General features: G+C 44.6%; 2 protein-coding genes across 6 annotated transcripts in view; one reads left to right on the forward strand and one right to left on the reverse strand.

The window, feature by feature from the left end:
- Positions 1 to 283: 283 nt before the first annotated feature.
- On the forward strand, positions 284 to 4,765 carry LOC115158004 (elongation of very long chain fatty acids protein 4). Of its 3 annotated transcripts, none has more exons than XM_029706446.1 (8): positions 290 to 354; positions 781 to 844; positions 1,407 to 1,594; positions 1,714 to 1,794; positions 1,887 to 1,943; positions 2,162 to 2,276; positions 3,309 to 3,436; positions 3,777 to 4,765. In XM_029706446.1, the coding sequence occupies exons 2-8, from the start codon at positions 787 to 789 to the stop codon at positions 3,942 to 3,944; spliced, it is 795 nt and encodes a 264-aa protein (XP_029562306.1). In that variant the 5' UTR covers positions 290 to 354; positions 781 to 786; the 3' UTR covers positions 3,945 to 4,765. The 3 variants fall into 3 exon arrangements, with proteins under 3 accessions (XP_029562307.1, XP_029562306.1, XP_029562308.1); XM_029706448.1 differs by lacking the exon at positions 290 to 354 and adding an exon at positions 380 to 497; XM_029706447.1 differs by lacking the exons at positions 1,714 to 1,794; positions 1,887 to 1,943 and having other exon boundaries at positions 284 to 354.
- Positions 4,766 to 5,047: 282 nt separating this feature from the next.
- The window catches only part of LOC115158003 (zinc finger protein GLIS1), a 122,778-nt gene continuing 102,592 nt past the window's right edge, over positions 5,048 to 25,233 (reverse strand). For all 3 annotated transcript variants that reach the window (XM_029706444.1, XM_029706443.1, XM_029706445.1), the window contains 5 exons: positions 24,011 to 24,188; positions 20,689 to 20,875; positions 7,858 to 8,003; positions 6,272 to 6,430; positions 5,048 to 5,950 (listed from right to left, as the gene is read on the reverse strand). In XM_029706444.1, the coding sequence (XP_029562304.1) occupies positions 5,814 to 5,950; positions 6,272 to 6,430; positions 7,858 to 8,003; positions 20,689 to 20,875; positions 24,011 to 24,188 (807 nt within the window). In that variant the 3' untranslated portion in view covers positions 5,048 to 5,813. The remainder of the gene's footprint in view (positions 5,951 to 6,271; positions 6,431 to 7,857; positions 8,004 to 20,688; positions 20,876 to 24,010; positions 24,189 to 25,233) is intronic.

A 25,233-nucleotide genomic window follows, 5' to 3' on the forward strand; every position in this document is an offset into this window, starting at 1 on the left:
AAGATAAACATGCATTGAGGAGACTAAAGACATGTAGACAGACTAAAATTTGAAGATACAGTATGTCTTCTTTGTTGTTGTTGCTATCTAGCATACCACCATCTCCATCTTGAGCACAATGAAATAATTGAAACAAAACATGATGTGGTTTATTTTTTTTATGTAGCCTCCATAAATATTATGGCAGCCTTTCGGTTTCGTCTTGCTGAACGCAAGCTCAAATGGTCAATAACGACTGCGAATTCCATATTCTTGAAGAACTTTGCGATACCTGCCTATATGCGCTGCTGTCGCAATGTCCAATCAAAATGCTGTGTGGAGCTTGCGCTGTCACCAGTCCAACGCTTTAGTCGGGTAAGTGCAGTTCGTTCACGTAGCACAGCTCTCTATTTTATTTATTCGTGCGAAAAGCTTAACATAAATATCTTCACAAATATGGACGTTTATAACTATATGAATTTATGGCGCGCGTGAAACGCAAAGAAGCCTAATAAAATGTACGCTAACAATGTGATTACTTCCGTACTAACACAATGTTTAAAGTCCGCTGAATGTTTGTCAGATGCATCGAGGTTATACTGCGCCTCTCTAATGTGCAAGAAATTGACCAATTGTTTGGTGATTCAGTGAATTGTATCAGACTGACCAAGATATATAGAATGGGAAATGGGAAAGTGTAAATCCTACACTTTGGTCGTTGTGTGGTCTGTCTCACAACTTGATTGTGCAAAGAGTGAACTCCGTCGTTAATTATCAATGACCAACGTTCTGTTCCAACAGTGTCAAATGGCTTCAACATGGCAAAGCGTTCAGTCCATGCGCCAGTGGATTTTAGAGAATGGAGGTATTTGCAGAATTTGTGTACAGTCTTTATGATAGGCTACTGTTATACACTGTATTTGAATTAAAAGTGCACTAATTTCTTTCAGCCTGTTTATCAGGAGAAAATAAAGCCTAAGGTGTTGTCACATTGTGCTGTTATAGTGTGAAGGGGTAGTGAATGAAATGGTGGATGTGTATCACAGCTTGCAATGCAGCCAATTCTTACATAATGGCTGCTTTGTGGCCAAGAACACAGTACATCACAGGACTGACATGAAAATTGGATTATCTAGTTGCAATTGATACACACACTGTAGAACATGCATCACTAGCCTCCCTCACACAGTCAACAGATATCAGAATATAGGCTACTACAAATATAATCAATCCATCTCCAGGGTTGTATTCATTAGTGCACTCCGTTTCAAACCGTAGCCAAACATCTTGCAACAGAAAGTGAAAATGAGTGGCTCTTATCGGACAAGTTCAGGTAGCCCCTTCCTGTTTCAGTCCGCTTTCTTCTGTTTGGTGCCTAGTGAATATGACTCTGTTGTATGTATTAGTACTACAGTGATGTGTTTCAGATAAAAGGACAGACCCATGGCTACTGGTCTACTCCCCCATGCCAGTGGCCTTTATATTCCTCCTCTATCTCGGTGTGGTCTGGGCTGGGCCCAAGCTGATGAAACGCAGGGAACCAGTTGATCTCAAGGCTGTACTCATTGTCTACAACTTCGCCATGGTCTGCCTGTCTGTCTACATGTTCCATGAGGTGTGCTATTCCTACTCCCATCAAAGTGTGTGTGTGTGTTGTGGCAGCCACAGAACTGGGACTCATTATGCTTTATAATGACATGTTTCACCTGACTTATAAGTGTTTTGATGTTGCAGTTCTTGGTCACGTCCTTGCTGTCTAACTACAGTTACCTGTGTCAACCTGTGGATTACAGCACTAGTCCACTGGCGATGAGGGTGAGAGTGCATCTGAAAACTCCCTATTGTACAACCACCGTTGGACCCCTGATATAGTTGACCTAACTGGCCTAACTCTCTTTCTTCACCAGATGGCCAAAGTATGCTGGTGGTTTTTCTTCTCCAAGGTCATAGAATTGGCTGACACGGTAAAGCACATTGAAAATCAGGGTCGTATTCACTAGGCACCAAACGGAGGAAAAAGTACTGAAATGGGGAGCGACTACTTAATAAACATTTGTTTTCCGTTCCAAAACCTTTTCTTACAGTTTGCGCTAACGAATATATCCCAGGCCAGGATTAGCATCAGAGTCAAGAGAAACACTAGAAGCCCATTCTAAACCCATTTCAAATTCTTAATTGGCAGGTGTTCTTCATCCTGAGGAAGAAGAACAGTCAGCTGACTTTCCTGCATGTCTATCACCATGGCACCATGATCTTCAACTGGTGGGCAGGGGTCAAGTATCTGGCTGGTGGCCAATGTAAGTCTAGCATGACAAAGACTAGGGCTGCGGTCCAAACATTTAAAAGATACACCCTCGTCCACTTACCCTCACCTTATGCCCTTGTGGGAATCCCCGTCGCCATCTTGGAGGGCGGTCCAAATGATTAGCCAAGCATGGGAAGTTTGCAACATAAGCCCCTCAGCCCTCGTTTTTAGTTGTCTTTGCGGGTGTACAATTATGTTCACTCCGGGGCCTGAAACTCCCTATAATTCAATTCGCTACGATTGTACATCCGCTAAGAAAAGTCAGCGAAAACTTAAAAACAACATCAATGGAGAAGTCAACATACAAGTGTAAGTAAAAACGAATGCAAATAAGTTAGAAATTGCGTCTCGTAAAAAGTAAATATGTTTTTGTTTGGTTAGCTTTTGGAAATTGTAGAAATAAAACATTTTCCTTCATAAGTTCCAGCTAGGCAGGCTAATGTTAGTTAATTAATTTGCTAGCTATCATACAGTAGCGTATATTAATAATGATATATTTAATATAAGTAGACAAGCACTCATAATTAACTGTAGCGCATATAAAGCACCCCCAAACTATCGGTGGCTGAAAACACAATCATCGCGGGGTGAACAAGGGACGAATTTCCGGCCGAGTGTGTTCCATTTAAAAATCATTCCTTCCTCCCTCGCCCCGCAAGTGTACACTCGTCAGACGTCATGATACTTCATCAGAAGTGTCCGCTTCATTTGAGGGCTGAGGGGATAGGGTGTGTCTTTTTAAGTGTTTGGACCGCAGCCTCAGGAGTTTTTCCTGATCACATGTCCTGACCAGGAAAAACTCTGGGCCATACTTGTTAATGTCATAGATTTGCTCAATACCTGCTTCATTACCATCTTATAACATTTTGTTATCCACTCCCGGGTTGGCAACTTCTCATTACCTGGGAGAATATTCATAATAGTATCACAAGGGTATCCTATAACAAATTGTCCAAACCTGTCATGACGTAGAGGTCGTGCAGCAGATGGCTGAGATGTTTTGCGTTCCTCTGTCTCCTCATAGCGTTCTTCATCGGCCTGCTCAATACCTTTGTGCACATCGTGATGTACTCTTACTACGGACTGGCTGCCCTGGGGCCTCACACGCAGAAGTACTTATGGTGGAAGCGCTATCTGACCTCGCTGCAGCTGGTTAGTGGCTTTAGCTTCAGCTCGGTATTCATCTAGTGGGGCATGAACATAAAGTGGGTAGGCTTGCACTTGGGCCTCGTATCCTGAACCTAGATTAAGCCTAATCGTGGATGAAAAAGCTACTTCAATGGAGAAACTTCTTTGAGCATGCTTTTTAATCCAGGACTAGGCTTAATCTGTGTCCAGGAAACTGGCCCTTTGAGTCTGTGGATAAGATTATTTGGGAGCTTAGGGTATTGGTACAAAACAGATCATGTTACGTCTATGAATGGATATAGTGTATAAGGTATCTGAAAACTTTCTGAACCCGAACCAATGTTCTGCCGACCTGGTGTTTCAGCTCCAGTTTGTCCTGTTGACCACTCACACTGGCTACAACCTCTTCACTGAGTGTGACTTCCCAGACTCCATGAATGCTGTGGTGTTTGCCTACTGTGTCAGTCTCATTGCTCTCTTCAGCAACTTCTACTATCAGAGCTACCTCAACAGGAAGAGTAAGAAGACATAAAGGATATGGACAATCATGCACTCACTGTGTCTTGCTGGACCTGAATTAAATTCACTGTCAAACGTAAACATTTTCAATACAGTATCTGGAGATAGGTTATTTTTGTGAAGCATTCTACAATGTTCGCTATGGTCTCTACTTCCCACTGGGCAGACGTCAGTTCAACGTCTACTCCACATTGGTTCAACGTAATTTCATTTAAATTGCGTGGAAACGACGTCGATTCAACCAGTGTGTGCCCAGTGCGTTGTTGATGACCTTTGACTGGCTGTGAACCAATGAAAACATCTTTGTCATTCATTGAAAGGAAAGAGACTGACATGTGTATTTTTGTTTGTCACGTATGCACTCTACAACTTCAATATAGAGTCAGAGGAGACATTTTTCAGGTTGTCTCAATACAACGGCATTACTTTTCAGATTGTCAGCGTGAAACGTTTTGGTTTGTACGCCTGCTTGCAGCATTTGAGAATGCCCACAAGAGGGCAGAGTCTGTCTATGGTTGGTGCGTCACTTACCAGCGTGTCAAACTGTAGTAGGAACTGTTTGCCGCTTTCTAATTTGTCTGCCACTTGGAAATTCCCATATGTATACACTACTTTATGTAGTGCTGCTGGTTATATCTTGGGCACATACATTTTAAATTACAGCAGATATATTGTGCTTTAGTTATTTGAAACTTGTAATTAGGCAAGGATCATGTACTTTGTGCTACAACCATGTAATAACACTAAGTGAGGATCATCAGGAAATGAGAAGAATACTTCAACACTGTTTTATTTGAACGCTCCCATAATTAAAATGGTCTTCTTTTACTATGACATGGCATTACCCTACACCTGCGATAGTTCCACGGATGTCAACCACCACCTTCCGGAGACACCTGAAACCCCACCTCTTTAAGGAATACCTAGGATAGGATAAAGTAATCCTTCTAACCCCCCCCCCCCCCCCCTAAAAGATTTAGATGCACTATTGTAAAGTGGTTGTTCCACTGGATATCATAAGGTGAATGCACCAATTTGTAAGTCGCTCTGGATAAGAGCGTCTGCTAAATGACTTTAATGTAATGTAATTTTAAATGATGTGCATACCACCGTAAGTTTGTATTATTGTAATAGTATTTATTTCTTAAACTTGGGAATAACAAACATTCAGAAGATCGCTTTAAACAAACTGTACATTTATACACATGACAGAGTAGATTTGACTGTGTTCCAGAATATTTCACGAATGACCATCCACCAAACCCTCCTGACAGTTCAAACAAATAAACAAACACAAAAAAACAAATAAAGCAATGCAAAGAATACATTTTTCCCCCACTGTTAAAAACAACACGGCAAAATGATATATATTTGTCTACATTTCAGTTCTTAGTAGATTGAATGATGTAGAGAAAGAGAAGGAGAGAGAAAGAGGAGGGAGTTCTGGAGTAGGTCATGTCTCCGTTTGAAATGTGTCCATTTGGATGCGTCTGAGTCCATGTGGTATCTGTTCGGGCAGGGCTGTCGGGAGCTCTGTCGTACTACAGAGTCACGACTGAGTTCTTTCAGAGCAGTAGAAAAAGCTACAAAGAATGGCCATTGACCAGCGGAACCATGGAATAACTTATTATACTAGAGTCTATCTCAATACTCTAAAATTGCCTTTCCTTGTCCCCCTTCCCTCCCCTTGTCCACCCTGATCTAACAAAAAAAAGCAACACAGAGGTCTGGAAGCTTCCGATTGGCTTGCTTTCACTCAGCTTGTTCCTCTAGATCAGTACGAACTCGAACGGAGACCAAGGAAAGGCTACCACTTCAGACTATTGAAATGCATATTCCATGAGAGGCCAGTATAGCGGTACATAGAGGACCGGATGCTGCCCTATGTCTCTGTGTAGACAGAGGACATCTGGCTCAGGCTGCGGTCGAAGCTGTTCACCTGGAAGAAGATGCTCTCCTCTGGGCTGGAGGAGAACTGGCACCCCCCTGGCCCCTGGAGGTCCTGGGCCAAGCTGAAGCCTGAGGGAGGAGAAGTCATGACTCCTTAGATACAAGCTTTGATGCTACGCTTAGGTGTGTGTGTGTGTGTGCATGTGGTTGACCTAACCGACATCAAGATATCAAAAAAATTCTGTCTTTAAAAAGTCCTAAATTGCTTTATCACACAGGCCCATACAAGATACTTCTTGTTTAGGAAGTGAAGAAGTAGGCGAAAAGACAGAATAAACACTACATTGCATAAAACGGGTGAGATGGAGAATAATGACAGGGAAGCACGTGAAATGTCAGAGGAGGAGGATGAAAAGGAGGAAGTAGAGGTGATATATCCTAGAGTCTCACCTGCCGCAGAGCCACCGCTGGTGCTGGACATGTGGAAGCCGTTGTGTTGGTGGGAAGTGTAGCCATGTGAGTCCGCCGGTAAGTGAACACCACTCACAGACTGCTCCATTCTGTAGGAGTCTCCAAAATGGAAGCAGCTCTGAAAGCTGCCTTGGTAATCTACGGCGAGAAGGAAGGAGAGAGTGAAGAATTGAAATAGAATTATTAGACTGGGAAAAGCCCTTCACCCCATGGCAATTTAACTGGAACACTCATGGATACACTAAATATGGCTGCTAGACCCAAAGACTTGAATGGGAATACCTGTTTTAGTCATGTTTTAGTCAATCTATTTCTATTTATTCATTTGATTTATTTATTTAACCTTTATTTAGGCAAGTCAGGCAAGTCAGTTTAGAACAAATTCTTATTTACAATGACGGCCTACCAAAAGGCAAAAGGCCTCCTGCGGGGCCGGGGGATTAAAAATAAAAATAAATGAAATAAAAAAATAGGACAAATCACACATCAGGACAAGAGAGACAACACAACACTACATAAAGAGACACCTAAGACAACAACATAGCATGGCAGCAACACATGAAAACACAGCAACGGTAGCAACACAACATGACAACATGTTAGCAGCACAACATGGCAGCAGCACAACATGGCAGCAGCACAAAACAGCGTACAAACATTATTGGGCACAGACAACAGCACAAAGGGCAAGAAGGTAGAGACAACAATACATCACGCAAAGCAGCCACAACTGTCAGTAAGAGTGAGGTAAAGAGGGGGGGGAGAAAAGGAAATAAAAGTGTATGAAAGGGGCATTCCTTGTGACCATACAATACGGTATGTTAAGGAGTGATTATTATGTTTGCAAAGTGATTCCATATACTGTGTGGCTTCCAGTTATTATAACGCTACATTTGTGTTAGCGCGCTAACCCTTCCAGTTCCTCAGTGGTAGCATTTGTCAATTGTCCCCTTCTCTTTTTCTACTCAAGTAATGATAATGTGAAAGCAGCCCATTTCTGGAGCGCTTTACGCAACTCCCCGACCACAGCGTGGTTTGAGAGACGTCCATGCATAGATCTTTAACAGGGAAAGCTGTGTTTAAAGCATTAGGGAGCGGGTCTGGAGTGACAGCTAACTAGAGCAGGCTTGGTGGAGCTCTGAGAGAGAGAGACAGCTGACTACAGAAGGCAGCGTTTTGTTGGCTAATTCAGAGCAGAGGAGGCTTCCGCCTGTGGTTTCGCCTGCTCTGTCTCTCTGACAGCAATCTTCTCTCTCTCTGCGCAACGCTAAACGCTCTAACAGACCTACGGGCCGCGTCCCAATTCTACGACACTGCTTCCTCTGCTTGTGTCCTTTCATGTTTATATGGTGGTAAAGTGTGAGGCCTATTCCATGGAATGGAATGTTTTAAAAGGTGCCGTTAGAAATGTATTGCATAGAACTGCTTGCATGATCTATTCTACATGACAGAAAGTTGAGTCGGTAGCGTAAAACAAATTTTAATCTTTAACCAATGCTCTGAGGCTTCCAGCCCACTAAATAGTCCAGTTGGGTTGTATTGAGTCTGGTCAGGGCTGATCTTACCGTCACTGGCAGCCTGGTGGTGGTAATGAGAGTAGGGCTTGTGGTGGGGGTGGATGTGCTGTTGCTGCTGCTGCTGCTGCTGCTTCTCCAGGGGAGGAGAAGTGCCTGTACCCTTCATCCCTGGGGAGAGGAGAGGACCCGACACCCTGCAGGAGAGCGAGAGCGAGAGTGAGAGACAGAATTCATTGTCTAATTTCCAAATATTTGTGCATAATCAGATGCTCAAGTGCACCAAGACATTGATTTCCTGTGTACACTCTAACAACTGTGGTTACATATGATTCTCTGAATCAAACGTCTCGCTTTATCAAAGTGCTACGTACTCAGCAACACATGATCTAACCGACACACTGGGGCAGTTAAAGAGTCCTGAACACCCCTCTGAAGAACACATGTTGTACTGTATGTACTGTAGTCAGTAAATGGAAACTTCCTCCACCTATCACATGTTACGATCTAAAGTCAACAAACACGAGAGCGTGCATTCGACTGAAACCAAGCTCCCCGTTTCCTTTAACTCCTTGCCTTGTGGCCTGGGAGGAGAAAGCCTATTCGTGTTTACTTTCACCAATATTTTAGAGATGGCATATGAGCATGACATGTTTGTGACAGAACGGCTCGGGGCGGGCAAGCAACGACCAATGCTTCCTCATAGGCTTTCTGGATTGTGATGAAGTAAATAAAGCTTTGTCCGTGGTGGTATTAGACACAGATGTGTGCAAGAAAATAGTTAAGAAACGTTAAGCAGAATAGCTCCAACTAGACGGGACTGTGCCAAATACCCGAAAGATCTGTGGAGTGTATTTCCCATGTTCTTCAGTTCACACTTCAAAGGGTCACACTTTGCGTTGAGTGCACCGCATTTCACAGAGGAAGGAAAACAACAACAAGGGGATGAATTGCTTTTTAAAATAGAGTTATAACTAACAGATGGGAACTTGTTCCAACCATTTGAATTCGAAACATGGTTACGCTGTTAGAACGTTGGAAAAACCTGCAATCAACGTGAAAGAAGTCATGGAACACAGTGGGTTTTTGGTGAACTTCTATTGCATTCAAGCGTTATGAGAGCAGATTGTCAAAAGGATACCACACGCTCTTTCATAAATACTGTCCCAGGAACCTTACATAAATACTGTCACAGAAAGCATCAATTGGATGTCATCCATTCAGTTCTTCTACCTATTCAGAAAGCTGCACTCTCTCCCCTTCTTCATCTAACCTCTTCTTGTTGTGTCCAGTCATTTACATTTCCAACAACAGGACATGGCAGATCATTTTTTCTAGCATTCTACAAAATACAGTTGAAGTCGGACATTTACATACACCTTAGCCAACTACATTTTCACAATTCCTGACACTTAACCCTAGTAAAAATTCCCTGTCTTAGGTCAGTTAGGATCACCACTTTATTTTAAGAATGTGAAATGTCAGAATAATAGTAGAGAGAATGATTTATTTCAGCTTTTATTTCTTTCATCACATTCCCAGTGGGTCAGAAGTTTACATACACTCAATTAGTATTTGGTAGCATTGCCTTTAAATTGTTTAACTTGGGTCAAACGTTTTGGGTAGCCTTCCACAAACTTCCCACAATAAGTTAGGAGGAATGGGCCAAAATTCACCCAACAGAGCTGGTGTAACTGAGTCAGGTTTGTAGGCCTCCTTGCTCGCACACTCTTTTTCAGTTCTGCCCACACATTTTCTATGGGATTGAGGTCAGAGCTTTGTGATGGCCAATCCAATACCTTGACTTTGTTGTCCTTAAGCCATTTTGCCACAACTTTGGAAGTATGCTTGGGGTCATTGTCCATTTGGAAGATCCATTTGCGACCAAGCTTTAACTTCCTGACTGATGTCTTGAGATGTTGCTTCAATATATCCACATAATTGTCCTCCCTCATGATGCCATCTATTTTGTGAAGTGCACCAGCCCCTCCTGCAGCAAAGCACCCCCACCACATGATGCTGCCACCCCCGTGCTTCACGGTTGGGATGGTGTTCTTCGGCTTGCAAGGCTCCCCCTTTTTCCTCCAAACATAACGATGGTCATTATGGCCAAACAGTTCTGTTTTGTTTCATCAGACCAGAGGACATTTCTCCAAAAAGTACAATCTTTGTCCCCATTGTGCAGTTGCAAACTGTAGTCTGGCTTTTTTATGGCGGTTTTGGAGCAGTGGCTCCTTCCATGCTGAGTGGCCTTTCAGGTTATGTCGATATAGGACTCGTTTTACAGTGGATAAAGATACTTTGTACCTGTTTCCTCCAGCATCTTCACAAGGTCCTTTGCTGATGTGGGATTCATTTGCACTTTTCGCACAAAGTACGTTCATCTCTAGGAGACAGAAAAGGTCTCCTTCCTGAGCGGTATGACGGCTGCGTGGTCCCATGGTGTTTATACTTGCGTACTATTGTTTGTACAGATGAACGTGGTACCTTCAGGTGTTTGGAAATTGCTCCCAAGGATGAACCAGACTTGTGGAGGTCTACAATTTTTTTTCTGAGGTCTTGGCTGATTTCTTTTGATTGTCCCATGATGTCAAGCAGAGGCACTGAGTTTGAAGGTAGGCCTTGAAATACATCCACAGGTACACCTCCAATTGACTCAAATGATGTCAATTAGCCTATCAGAAGCTTCTAAAGCCATGACATCATTTTCTGGAATTTTCCAAGATGTTTAAAGGCACAGTCAACTTAGTGTATGTAAACTTCTGACCCACTGGAATTGTGATAAAGTGAATTATAAGTGAAATAATCTGTCTGTAAACAATTGTTGGAAAAATTACTTGTGTCATGCACAAAGTAGATGTCCTAACCGTCTTGCCAAAACTATAGTATGTTAACAATAAATTTGTGGAGTGGTTGAAAAACAAGTTTTAATGACTCCAACCTAAGTGTATGTAAACCTCCGATATCAACTGTACATATGGAAAACACAGTAGGCCCTTGTCAGTATTAAAGGAGATCTGGGTGATACATGTAAGATGTCTTCTGAGTGCATTTCAACCCCCCCCCAAAAAATCATGCCTATTTCTTGAAGATTTATTAGAAAAATAATTGTACTTAGTCCATTTGCAGAAACAAATATCACATTTCTGATCTGCTCCCAACGCCTAACTTTTAACAAAACAGATATCCAGACCAGTAAGATACAAATCTCCATAAAGAGGCCCAATCTCCTCACAAATATTCAACAGCCACTTAGTACCCTTTTCCAGTTGCGTTTCAAGAATGCCAACACATAAACTGTTGCTGTGTTACTATGTGTCGTGGATGGATGCATATGGTTTGCAGTACGGGCTCTGTGAATGTGATGACAGAGAGTTGCCGAAGGCAGCGGAGCCCTCAGATGACTGCTCACCTCTAAGGCCAGGATGACATAGCTCTAACTGTGTGAGAGAGCTAGGTCAGTACCACCCAGTGCTACCACCTGGCACAGCCTTTCTACACCCCACAGGAACAGATTATGTTTCAGGCACAGCCAGGGCTCCCTTGAAAAATAGATTCTTATCTCAATGGGCATCACCTGGTTAAATAAAGGATACATACGTGAATAAATAAGGCTATGTCTAATAAAAGAAAGATGTGTTAGAGATAGGTATTTAGGCTGTGTCCACACAGACCTTTCTATTTGAAACCTCACCATGCACTAACCACGGACTCATGCGCCTCCTCTTATGCTACCACATATCCTAAAGCAAACCCTCTCTGTCGCTCTCCTGCCTCTTGAGCTTAGAGAGCCACACGCCTCTCCACTGAACACACACGGAACCATTTGAACCAGCGCAGTGTCGAACCAACGTCTTCTCCCTGCCTAGCGTTAGCATTAGAGCATTAGAACGCTTGCTAGCGGCGAGCGTGGCTAATCCGTCCATTGGCACGGGCCCAGTGCCGCGGCCATGTGTTTCTGCGGAGAGCGGCGCTCCCCCGGGAGCTGCTGTCAGCACAAACTCAGGAAACAGTTATACTGTTCATATTTTTACAAGCAGCCTCTATGTGCAGCTAAAGTGAATCATAAGCTAATCACTGCCAGCTGCCGCACGCTCAGGCTCAAGGAATGAGGGGAATCTTTCATATGCTGCACCGAGTATAAATCTCTCCCCTGGTATTCACCTTCCCTGATAATCCTCCATCCTCCTTCTCCTCCTCCTCCTGTCATTACTGCCTTTTTCCAACCGGCCGTCCCTGACCCCTTCTTCTGCTGTGAAGGAGTGGTTTAACCCCTGACCCCTGAAAGATTGACATAGAGGCTATTAACAGATAGGCTACTGGCTATTGGTCGAGATCAGGGGCGGGATGACGAGGGCTGGGGTGAGATGTTGGGGTGAGCGTTTCAGATTGACGGGGTGAGTGTAAAAGAACTGAGGGCCAAGTGTTTGAGGGACCTCACTGCTTGGAGCATTCAGCCAGATAAGCTTTGACTCAGATTACTGGCAATAGTACAGTGGATAGACTATGGCTCAGTGACTGTGACTCAATTTACCTGATTTAGTGAATATGACCCAGTGAACCTAATGTATAATACTGAGTGAATATGACTAAGGTAATACGTCAAAGTGAACATGATGATGCAATCTCTATTGCACTCCACGCTGCCCTTTCCCACCTGGACAAAAGGAGCACCTACGTGAGAATGCTATTCATTGACTACAGCTCAGCGTTCAACCCCATAGTGCCCTCAAAGCTCATCACTAAGCTAAGGATCCTGGGACTAAACACCTCCCTCTGCAACTGGATCCTGGACTTCCTGACTTGCCGCCCCTAGGTGGTGAGGGTAGGTAGCAACACATCGGCCACGCTGATCCTCAACACTGGAGGCACTCAGGGGTGCGTGCTCAGTCCCCTCCTGTACTCCCTGTTCACCCACGACTGCATGGCCAGGCACGACTCCAACACCATCATTAAGTTTGCAGACGACACAACAGCGGTAGGCCTGATCACTGATAACGATGAGACAGCCTATAGGGAGGAGGTCAGAGACCTGGCCGGGTGTTGGCAGAATAACAACCTATCACTCAATGTAACCAAGACTAAGGAGATGATTGTGGACTACAGTAAAAGAAGGACTGAGCACGCCCCCATTCTCATCAACAGGGCTGTAGTGGAGCAGGTTGAGAGCTTCAAGTTCCTTGGTGTCCACATCACCAACAAACTAGAATGTTCCAAGAACACCAAGACAGTCGTGAAGATGGCACGACAAAACCTATTCCCCCTCAGGAGACTGAAAAGATTTGGCGTGGGTCCTCAGATCGTCAAAAGGTTCTACAGCTGCAACATCGAGAGCATCCTGACTGGTTGCATCACTGCCTGGTACGGCAACTGCTCGGCCTCCGACCGCAAGGCACTACAGAGGGTAGTGCGTACGGCCTAGTACATCACTGGGGCTAAGCTGCCTGCCATCCAGGACCTCTACACCAGGCAGTGTCAGAGGAAGGCCCTAAAAATTGTCAAAGACCCCAGCCACCCCAGTCATAGACAGTTCTCTCTGCTACCGCACGGCAAGCGGTACCGGAGTGCCAAGTCTAGGACAAAAAGATTCTCGAACAACTTTTACCCCAAAGCCATAAGACTCCTGATCAAATGGCTATCCGGGCTATTTGCATTGTGTGTGGGCGTGTGTGTGTGTGTGTGTGTGTCCGCCAACCCCTCTTTTACGCTGCTGCTCTCTGTTTATCATCTATGCATAGTCACTTTAACTATACCTACATGTACATACTACCTCAATTAGTCCGACTAACCACACATTGACTCTGTACCGGTAACCCCCTTTACTTATCTATTGTTTACCTAATACCTATTTTTTACTTAAAAATTGCACTTTTGGTTAGGGCTTGTAAGTAAGCATTTCACTGTAAAGTCTACACCTGTTGTATTCGGCGCATGTGACAAATAAACTTTGATTTGATTCCGGGAATACGATTTGATTCAGTAGACATAGACTGAGCCCTGCAATAAACTTGGCTTCAAGAACTTCTACGACAGAGCAAACGGATCAGGACTATGTATTCCAACTTGGACATTGTAACATCACCCTGGGGCTAAAACAATCCAGTCAAAATGATTCACATTCCTACAACACAAGCAGGTATGTAAGGAGGACATGGACGTTATCAGCACTGGACTATCTGTCAGGTTATATACAATCTATAACAAGCAAAAAATACAATTGGCAGTGACGCAATCCTTCGCCGTTCTAGGATCTGTCCTCTAAGGCTTGGTTCTGTCTACAGGGTTGAGGGGGATGGAAAGATGGGAAGAAAGACGGAAAAGAGATGGATGCTCAGGATGAAGATTCATGAAGAAAGTTACTCTGCTCCTCGTTCGTCTTCCTTCACCTGCCCTTCCTGTCCCACTAGGGACCACGGATCAGATCCCCTTCCGTCCCCCCTCGGCGGCCCACCATTAAGCCCCTCTGATGGATGGGCATGGGCGGCTTGGCGCGGGACGGTGGGAACGCGCCTGGTTCTGGTTAGCGCGCTAAAGCCACGCGTGAGAGACGGGCCGTGCTGAGCTAAGCTAACCCTACGGCCCAAGACGAAGCACTCAAGGAGCTTTTCCTGGGCCGATAAAAGCGCTCTGTTAGTTTTAGTGAGATAACCTCTGAAAACACAGGAGGAAACACTGAAGCACTACATAAATGCCATACCTGGTGAAGGAATTTTGACTTTTGAATTGTCTGAATTGTTCTTTGAATCAGCCATTTAGCAAAGGCGGTTCAAAACCACGACTAGTCCTACTACTACCACGTCCAGAAACGTATATATGACTCCGTCCTGTCTGTTGAATTAATGACTATGATGGAATGTTTTTGTTTGACTTGGGAGATTGATACTCTGTGCAGATGATTTAGGGGTGATAATGAATGGAGGGAGGGATGGATGGATGGATTGATGGCATTGAGTTACTCGCTGACTATGAATGACTGTCTCCCTTCAGAACCGTATCTCTTAATGCCGTCTCTGCAGCCACTCTAATTCAATTAGATTGTGTCAATCACAGCTCCATGTACTCCACAAGGTATCAAACCATGTCAAACTAATATTTGCAGAGGGGCTCTAATATCAATACACTGGAAAAATTCTGTCTGCCCTGCCCCTGTAATTATAGAACGGCATATGGTAAAGAGGCACTGAATGACAACCTTTACCACCCATCGTCGCTTACAAGCCCCTCACCAACTGTAGAATGTCCGTGTCTGTGAGAGAAGCCCCGAGTGTCTCTAGCTCCTGCTCCAAGCTCCATATGCATGCCACGGATCACAGAAATCATATTTTAACTGGCATATTTTAATATCAGCTTCAGAAAAATGACACTGATATTTACAAAGTCAAATTTGTCTAAATGGCCCATTTGAGCCAGAGTAAACACATTTAACTATGAGGTCAGAGGCTGCCGCAGCACTAGAGTCAGGTTAGTTAGATCATTTTGTCAAAATGTTGAATGTCCTGCTAAACCGTTTGGGAAAAACAAGTGCTGCACGGCTATTGACTTTGGCAGTGGCCTGTATACTCAAGGCTTTAAACATGTAAATCAAATGCTCAATCTTCAGGCAAATGTGAGTAGGCATTTCATACCCAGCTTGTTGTAGGTCCTGGCACAGCTCTCTCTCTCAGATGGGCAGATAAATCTGTACAGTTACTGTATGTATGTGTATAGTACATGCATTTTTGGTCAGGTATCGCAATTTAATAAATTTGATGAAATCCACAAATTGCTGCAATTCTCGCAATGAAACGCTGTCATCGCATCACAGACGTACAAGTAGGAGCTTTGGGTGGGCAAAGAGACAGGCGTGGACAAGAACGATCACTTAGGCACTTTATCTTCATTTGTATGGAAACTGAGGAAGATTTCTCCACTTACATCATCCACTCACAGTGGTATATTTCAGATGGTCCTCATCAACCTTACTGAAAAACAGACCCCTGTCTCACTTCCAATATCTCATCATGTTGGTGGGTGTGTGTGTACCTACAGCTGAAGTCGGAAGTTTACATACACCTTAGACAAATACATTTAAACTCAGTTTTTCACAATTCCTGACATTTAATCCTAGTAAAAATTCCCTGTTTTAGGCCAGTTAGGATCACCACTTTATTTTAAGAATGTGAAATGTCAGAATAATAGCAGAGAGAATGATTTATTTCAGCTTTTATTTCTTTCATCACATTCCCAGTGGATCAGAAGTTTACATACACTCAATTAGTATTTGGTTGCATTGCCTTTAAATTGTTTAACTTGGGTCAAACGTTTCGGGTAGCCTTCCACAACCTTCCCACAATAATTTGAGGGAATTTTGGCCCATTCCTCCTGACAGAGATGGTGTAACTGAGTCAGGTTTGTAGGCCTCCTTGCACGCACACACTTTGTGATGGCCACTCCAATACCTTGACTTTGTTGTCCTTAAGCCATTTTGCCACAACTTTGGAAGTATGCTTGGGGTCATTGTCCATTTGGAAGACCCATTTGCGACCAAGCTTTAACTTCCTGACTCATGTCTTGAGATGTTGCTTCAATATATCCACCTAATTTTCCTACCTCATGATGCCATCTATTTTGTGGAGTGCACAAGTCCCTCCTGCAGCAAAGCACCCCACAACATGATGCTGCCACCCCCGTGCTCTACGGTTGGGATGGTGTTCTTCGGCTTGCAAGCATCCCCCTTTTTCCTCCCAACATAACGATGGTCATTATGGCCAAACAGTTATATTTTTGTTTCATCAGACCAGATCATACTTCAAAAAGTACGATCTTTGTTCCCATGTGCAGTTGCAAACCGTAGTCTGTTTTTTTTATGGCGGTTTTGGAGCAGTGGCTTCTTCCTTGCTGAGCGGCCTTTCAGGTTATGTCGATATAGGACTCGTTTACTTTGGATATGGATACTTTTGTACCTCTTTCCTCCAGCATCTTCACAAGGTCCTTTGCTGTTGTTCTGGGATTACCTTGCACTTTTCGCACCAAAGTACGTTCATCTCTAGGAGACAGAACGCGTCTCCTTCCTGAGCAGTACGACGGCTGCGTGGTCCCATGGTGTTTATACTTGCGTACTATTGTTTGTACAGATGAACGTGGTACCTTCAGGCATTTGGAAATTGCTCCCAAGGATGAACCAGACTTGTGGAGGTCTACAATTATTTTCTGAGGTCTTGGCTGATTTCTTTAGATTTTCCCATGATGTCAAGCAAAGGCACTGAGTTTGAAGGTAGGCCTTGAAATACATCCACAGGTACACCTCCAATTGACTCAAATGATGTCAATTAGCCAATCAGAAGCTTATAAAGCCATGCCATCATTTTCTGGAATTTTCCAAGATGTTTAAAGGCACAGTCAACTCAGTGTATGTAAACTTCTGACCCACTGGAATTGTGATGCCTTGAATTATATGTGAAATAATCTGTCTGTAAACAATTGTTGGAAAAATTACTTTTGTCATGCACATGTCCTAATGTCCTAACCGACTTGCCAAAACTATAATTTGTTAACAAGAAATTTGTGCAGTGGTTGAAAAACGAGTTTTAATGACTCCAACCTAAGTGGATGTAAACTTCCTATATCAACTGTAAGTGTGTGTTGTCTAACTGGTGTTACAATATCCTAACAACACACTTTGCATCTCTCTCCCAGTGGCAGTAACTGTGTGTGTGTATGTAGTACTACTTACCAAGGAATCCTGAAACCACATTGTAATTCTACAGAGTTCTATTCCTGCTGTTTTAATGTTTGACAAAACACAGCACCTTCCAGAAAGGGCCTGGCCTAACATGACATCTCACTGCACGCAAGCACGCAAGCACGCACATCCACACACACAAACGCACACACACACACACACACACACACCATGCTTATGTAAAACTATTCTTTTGTTACACTTTTTGCAATGCTTGATTGTATCCCCATTGCCTCCAAATGTTTTTTTAACTTTCTCTCCCTCTGGTTGTTTTGTACAGTACACACAGTGCCTCCTGACAACCCGTTGGCTTTGTTACTGTGCTCTGCTGGATCTCCGGGGAAATCATAGACGTTAATAGGAAACATGCTGAGAGAGAGAGAGAGAGAGAGAGAGAGAGAGGGGGAGAGAGAGAGAGAGAGAGAGAGAGAGAGAGAGAGAGAGAGAGAGGAGAGACTGAGACCTAGAGAGAGAGAGAAGGAGACCGAGACATAGAGAGAGAGAGAGAGAGAAAGAGAGAGAGAGAGAGAGAGAGAGAGAGAGAGAGAGGAGAGACTGAGACCTAGAGAGAGAGAGAGAGAGAGGAGACTGAGACCTAGAGAGAGAGAGAAGGAGAGAGAGAGAGAGAGAGAGAGAGGGAGGTAGAGAGAGAGAGGGAGAGAGAGAGAGAGAGGAGAGACTGAGACCTAGAGAGAGAGAGAGAGAGAGAGAGAAGGAGACCGAGACCTAGAGAGAGAGAGAAGAAGAGAGAGAGAGAGGGAGGTAGAGAGAGAGAGAGAGAGAGAGAGAGAGAGAGAGAGAGAGAGAGAGAGAGGAGAGACTGAGACCTAGAGAGAGAGAAGGAGACCGAGACCTAGAGAGAGAGAGAGAAGGAGAGATAGAGAGAGAGGGGGTAGAGAGAGAGAGAGAGAGAGAGAGAGAGAGAGAGAGAGAGAGAGAGAGAGGAGACCGAGACCCCAGAGAGAGAGAGAAGGAGACCGAGACCTAGAGAGAGAGAGAAGGAGAGATAGTGAGAGAGAGAGGGAGGTAGAGAGAGAGAGAGAGAGAGAGAGAGAGAGAGAGAGGAGAGACTGAGACCTAGAGAGAGAGAGAGAGAGAGAGAGAGAAGGAGAGATAGAGAGAGAGAGGGAGGTAGAGAGAGAGAGAGAGAGACTGAGACCTAGAGAGAGAGAGAGAGAGAAGGAGACCGAGACATAGAGAGAGAGAAGGAGAGATAGAGAGAGAGAGGGAGGTAGAGAGAGAGAGAGAGAGAGAGAGGAGAGACTGAGACCTAGAGAGAGAGAGAGAGAGAGAGAAGGAGAGATAGAGAGAGAGAGGGAGGTAGAGAGAGAGAGAGAGAGACTGAGACCTAGAGAGAGAGAGAGAGAGAGAAGGAGACCGAGACATAGAGAGAGAGAGAAGGAGAGATAGAGAGAGAGAGAGGGAGGTAGAGAGAGAGAGAGAGAGGAGAGACTGAGACCTAGAGAGAGAGAGAGACCGAGACATAGAGAGAGAGAAGGAGAGATAGAGAGAGAGGGAGGTAGAGAGAGAGAGAGAGAGAGAGAGAGACTGAGACCTAGAGAGAGAGAGAGAGAGAGAAAAGGAGACCGAGACATAGAGAGAGAGAAGGAGAGAGAGAGAGAGAGAGAGAGAGAGAGAGGGAGGTAGAGAGAGAGAGAGAGAGAGAGAGAGAGAGAGAGAGAGAGAAAATAAAAGTTGGACCTGATCTCTCTCCTCTCTCCGAGGAACTGAAGTAAACCTAGAGAGAGAGTGGGAAATGTGTTTGATAATCTGCAGCAGGACTTAGTGCCTCTTCAATGGAACACACGGTAGCTAGCGCTCTGTTAGCATCACTATATGCTAAACATTGAGGAGCCTAGTTGGTACTGCACTTATCATACTGCTACGAAATAAAATACTATAGGTATTGTATTAGTATTATACCACTATATAGTAATTCTAGCCAACATGTATTTCGAAAAGGGGAATCTTGTTAGAACTGTGCCTCTACTAAATACAATCGACACTTGTTCAGAATGAACTAGTTGACACACATTGGCGTGAACAGTACATGTCAAATAAAAGTGACGACAGTTTACACAGACAGAGCTAAACCAACATGGAGTATGTTTAAAGAACTGAAGGTTAAGTGGTGTTAATGTTCTACACAAACACACAAGAGGAGTCATCACCACACTGCTTTGACAGTTTCATCTTTAAAACCTTTGTTAAATCCTGGGCCAAACCGTTAGGTCATTGGGAGTACTCTGTAACCCCCAGCTGGGACTCGAATGGACCTGTGGATCATTGGACACAATGCCAGAAATAGAGCGGATCTTACTGGCCGCATCATTCTGACCTCACCATGGCCTTTCCCGTGAGTGCTGTATCCGAAGGGTCATGGTTAAGCTACGTCCCAAATGGAACCCTAGTGCACTACTTTTGTCTAGAGCCCTATGGGGCTCCCTATGGGCCCTGGTCAAAAGTTGTGCACTACATAGGGAATAGGGTGCCATTTGGGATGGGTTTTGATTTTGATTACGACAGCTAAAGTGATAGGATGTATTTGACGGTGGGCCCTAATATAGTTTTTGCACTAAAATGGGAATTGATTTTGGATGACACATAACAGACTTTCTATTTCGCAAGTGTCCTCACACTGCGCTGGGATCAGCATGATAATATTGATGAAGTGTACAGTATGCTATAATGATCTGTATGTGTGTGTGTGAGAGAGAGAGAGAGAGAGGGAGAGAGAGAGAGAGAGAGAAAAAGTGTGTGCGTGCGCATGCGTGCGTGTGCATGCGTGCGTGTGTATGTGTGCGTATCTGTCTGTGTTTATGTGTGCGTGTGTATGTGTGCGTGTCTGTCTGTGTTTATGTGTGAGTGTATGCGTTAAACAAATCAGTATCACCGTAGGTATGTGACAGGAGGCTGCTGAGGGGAGAACGGCTTATAATAATGCCGGGAACGAAGCAAATGGAATGGCATCAAACACCTGGAAACAATTTGTTTGATGTATTTGATACCCTTCCACATATTCCGCTCCAGTCATTACCACGAGCCTGTTCTCCCCGATTAAGGTGCCACCAACCTCCTGACGTATGTGACCTGTGACCACAATTCCATGTGTGTATGATGTCCATATATGATTTCACAGTAGTATGTTATAGGGGACTCACCCATCACGTGTGCTCTCCATGGTGGACAGAGGGGACAGATGATGCGGGCTGCTCAGGTCCCGGTCCAGACGAGGTTGCCTGGGGGGCAGGTCAGGGGCGGAGGCTGATCCAGGGGTGGGGGCTGGTCCTGGGGGGAGGAGCTCCACTGAGACACCGTGATGGGGAGTGCTGGAGCCAGTGTACAGGCCTGAAAAACAAAACAAAGTTCGTTCACTAAATGTGCCAACTTGAGTCCCTCACTCGGCCATGTTCCCTTTGACCAAATTAAAAAGCTTTTCATGGCAACGAGCTTTTGTTGTCACAACTGATCATCCAATCAGTGAGAGCTTAAAATGTTCTGTTGTTTTGTGCTGTTTGTGATTTACAGTACATTGTTTGTGCTGTCACAGGGGTTGTCCTCGGTTGTCCTTAAAATGTTTTGTTCTGGTTACAATACTATTTATTTCGTACAATAGTATTACGATTTCTGATGAGAAGACTTTATAGGAATTTTGAACATGAGTGGAGTTGAGAGAACTGCCACGGTGGCTCGGGATCTCTCTGTATGTGTGTGTGTGTGTGTGTGTGTCTGTCTGTCTGTGTGTGTGTGTCTGTCTGTCTGTCTGTGTGTGTGCGAGAGTACATGTGTGCCCCTGTGCCAGTCCCTAAGTATTTGTAGCAGTTTAAATGCATCTGACCTTCCTGTCTGAGCATCAGAAAAGAGTCAGTCTACAGATCTATGATCTTAATTTGAGCCAGTCTCCTACAGCAGGAAAATAATCCTGCAGCAACAGGAAATGTGAATTACTATGTGGATTATAATTAACGCACATTTTTTGCAGCGGTTTATACAGTGTATTTTCATAAGGGAATATCAAGTCTGAAATTTCAAAGTGGAAATTACAAACTTTAGAAGCCTTTTTAAACCTCAAAACACTACAAGTTTTACATTTCCTGCATGGCAGGAAAGTTATCCTGCAACAGGGTGATCAAATTAAGATTCCACATCTGTACTTCAGTTGGATGGTGATTCAGGCTCATGACAAATCACAATGACAGCTGAATGCTCTACTGAGAGCTCCAGTTGAAAGAGCTCAGCTCTGTCCAGGGGCTCTCAGATTGCCTAAGAGGGTCAAGGCACTGAAGTCAGCAGCCCCCTCTGCTTCTCACTCCTCCTCCTGTACTGTAAATCTGTTCTCTCGTCTCTCCTCTCCTCACTCTGTCCTGTCTGTGATGTCTTTCCCAGTGTCCTGGGGGACAGCGTAGCGTTGTTGACTGTCCAGGGCAATGAGGCGGTGCGGAGAAGAGAGGAGACGAGAGGAGCGCTCCTGGTTTCTGCAGTACTGTTCCCCCAGCTGTGCTCAAGTGGAAGCAGGGCCTATCTGACAGTTCTCTGAAATGGTTACAAGCTTGATTCATTACCCCCAAATCATCAATCACAGACCTTAAATGGTTTCCCCTTTAGCCCCCACATCTGCTACCAGACCAGCAAACATTCTACAAATAATCGCTGTGATTGCTTCAATTTCATCGCAAGCATCAGCGGTGCAGGGTTTCCCAGCGCGTTTGGGGATGATTGTAGGAGTGTTCTGTGACGATTCTAAATGTTTTCTTTTTATGTGGGTTCTGAGAGGGTTATGTGACGGGCCTGAGAACATTTGGTTGTGACGGTTCGGACAAGTATCTGTGACAGTTCTGAGAGTTTCCTCTGTGAGTTTTGTGAAGGTTCTTTGTGAGTTAGGAGGGGGTTCTGTAGGGTTAGGGTGATGTTTGTGGTGGCAGCATAGCCTGACTTGTCATAATTAGATGGACCTATGGTCATCTACAGTAATGTGCTCTAGCAGTTGAATTTAATTCCTAAACACACTAACTGAGGTCCTAAAAGGAACAAAGATATCTTCCTGAGTAAGATTGAGCCTACTGAACATCTCTTTAGCCTTAGAAACTAAAACCTACAGATACCAAAAACCAACCAAGGGGAAACATAAGATTCACAGCAACTAGAAGTGCTACCCATTGTCAGCTATGTTAACGTTCAAGAGCCTCCCTACTCTGCCCATCCTGCTGACTCTCCTCCCTCTGTTGGCTAGAGAACAAAGCTCAACACATGCAATGATGGATCCCATTTCATTTCGCCTGGCGTAAACCCTAACAAACCCGTCGTCCTCGAACGCCTCCTAATCAACCAATACGGCCACAGCAACACAACAGCTCCTGCGGGCTAGAAACCATTTGCACATTTTGTCACAATTGGAGCTAGCAACACATCCACTCAAAACAGAGGGAGAGGAGAAGGAAAGATGCCAGTATTTCAAGCATCGATTCAATAATCAAAGACAACTTGAGCTTTCATAGTCCCATAACAATAACAGAGAGAGATGGGGAGTCTGGATTGGACAAACTGAGCAAACAATGACAGATGTGTCCATAAACTGTGGACACTGCAGGGCATCTCTCCTCTCCTCCATAGTAAACCCTATATTTGATCCTGCTCATCAACCTCTCTTTCGCAAGCCAATTTGACTGTAGTATAGTCTATGGGATCTCCAAGTTGAATCAAAAAGAATGTGAATCGGAGATGTTCATGTTCAGCATTCACTGCAAGTCACAAATGTTAGCCATTTGTAGATGTTCTTTATTATTACATCTCAGTTTGATTTCCACCAAGTCCTAAATAACCCTCAACCAGCGGTCTCAACCAGCGGTCTCAACCAGCGGTCTCAACCAGCGGTCTAAACCAGCGGTCTCAACCAGCGGTCTCAACCAGCGGTCTCAACCAGCGGTCTCAACCAGCGGTCTAAACCAGCGGTCTCAACCAGCGGTCTCAACCAGCGGTCTCAACCAGCGGTCTAAACCAGCGGTCTCAACCAGCGGTCTCAACCAGCGGTCTCAACCAGCGGTCTCAACCAGCGGGAAGTGAGGCGAAAGTTTCTCGTAAAACATGAAGGACTTGTTTCTCCAAACCGAATCAGTTCTAATTAATGCATCAGGTATCACATTCAGCATGAGATTGAGCTGAAGGCACTCTGGAAAATTAACACTGAGACAGTGTTGGCCAGTCGATCATGTCAAAATGTCAACGTTTACTGTAATATTAAAGATAGGTCAGTGTGTCAGTTGGTGAATTGGGGGTTAAGGGTTGGAGTAGGATGAAGTTGCCCTGGCCTAGAAGCTGAGCTAAGGTCAGTTTTGCGTTAGAATAATTAAGAAAGATGATCCTAGATCTGAAAGCTGAGCTGATCCTAGATCCTACAGGCATCTTTTACCTGGAGCATTAGGGTCTGGGGTTATGGGTTAGCGGTTAAGGGTGAGGGGTTAGTGGGGTAGAGTGACCTCCGTGCACCTGTGAAGATGTCCTGGCCCAGTCCCGGGGAGCGGCCATCCTTCCCGTTGAACAAATGCTGCTGCGAGGGGGCGGGGCAGTGCAGGTGCTGGTGCTGAGAGGGGGCAGAGCCCTGCAGGTGGTGCACAGACAGACACTCACTCAGGACATCCTGCTCCAGGTGGGGGCAGGGCCTCAGCTGTCAATCAAGCAGAGAAGGGGAGGGGTTGTTGGACAATACATACAGGTGATTAGGAAGCATGAATTTCAGAGTTTGGTTGGACATCTTTCATACCAACACAAAGCCATGACATGAAAAGCGATAACCTGTCTTTCTGCAAATTGTATCTGGGTGAGCAAACACACATGAAACTGCAGTCTATCCCGCATTCCATGCCGGGGTGGAATTGGGGCAGCGTGTTTGGGAACACTCCTCCCAAAGTAAAAACATTACTATGACATGAAAAACGTGTTTGTGAGCTGAATTCCTGCATTCCCAGTGGTTTTAGTTACCAATCTAAATCCACGTTTTAAATTCCAACCCTGGGTATATTAAGCTAGCAGTGGTTTGAAGGTAATCTACATCAGTTGGAATGATAGCTAGGTAGTCTGTTTTACAGATCAGTGAAATGGTTTACTCTCTTCTATACATCAGTGCAGTGGCTTGCACTGTAGTAAAATGTTATTGTAGGGTATGGTACATGCTAAGGCAGTGCATTGCAGGAATTATAACAACCATGTCTTTCTTCCCCTTCATCTGCAGAAGTACCTTCAGAGCTGTCCCACTGGGCACATCTGTCAATTCAACGCCTATTCCATGTCGGCTCAACGTCATTTCATTGAAATGACGTGGAAACAATGTTGATCCAACCCGTGTGTGCCCAGCGGGGTGGTGACGTCAGGACATGGTTGATCACACCGAATGCCTGGTTTTAAGCTGAAGGTAAAGGCAGGGATTTTTTTTTAATCCAACATGATTCTATGGTGTGGCTGGACTGACGGGATAGGTGTGATCCCTCTATTGCTCTAATGAGAATCTCGTCGTTCTCTAGTCTAGTGGGCTGGTTGGCTCAGTTGATTAGAGCACAGCGCTAACCATAGAAGGTTGTGGGTTTGATCCCAAACGAGGCTATATTTATCTATAGATTGATACACTAAACTACACAGAATCTGTTAAAAGGGCTGTAGTGTAATGTTAACCACTCTACGAGGACAGCGACGCTGAGGCTCTGCCAGTAAGAGCT

This window comes from Salmo trutta, chromosome 22 (assembly GCF_901001165.1).
Source record: "Salmo trutta chromosome 22, fSalTru1.1, whole genome shotgun sequence".
Lineage (NCBI taxonomy): Eukaryota > Metazoa > Chordata > Actinopteri > Salmoniformes > Salmonidae > Salmo > Salmo trutta.

Excerpts from the sequence above, each read along its gene's own strand:
- LOC115158004 (XM_029706446.1), top strand. The coding sequence starts at position 787 with ATGGCTTCAACATGGCAAAGCGTTCAGTCCATGCGCCAGTGGATTTTA. Across the intron at positions 2,277-3,308 it reads GTATCTGGCTGGTGGCCAAT|CGTTCTTCATCGGCCTGCTC; the intron begins GTAAGTCTAGCA and ends GTCTCCTCATAG. Across the intron at positions 3,437-3,776 it reads ATCTGACCTCGCTGCAGCTG|CTCCAGTTTGTCCTGTTGAC; the intron begins GTTAGTGGCTTT and ends CTGGTGTTTCAG.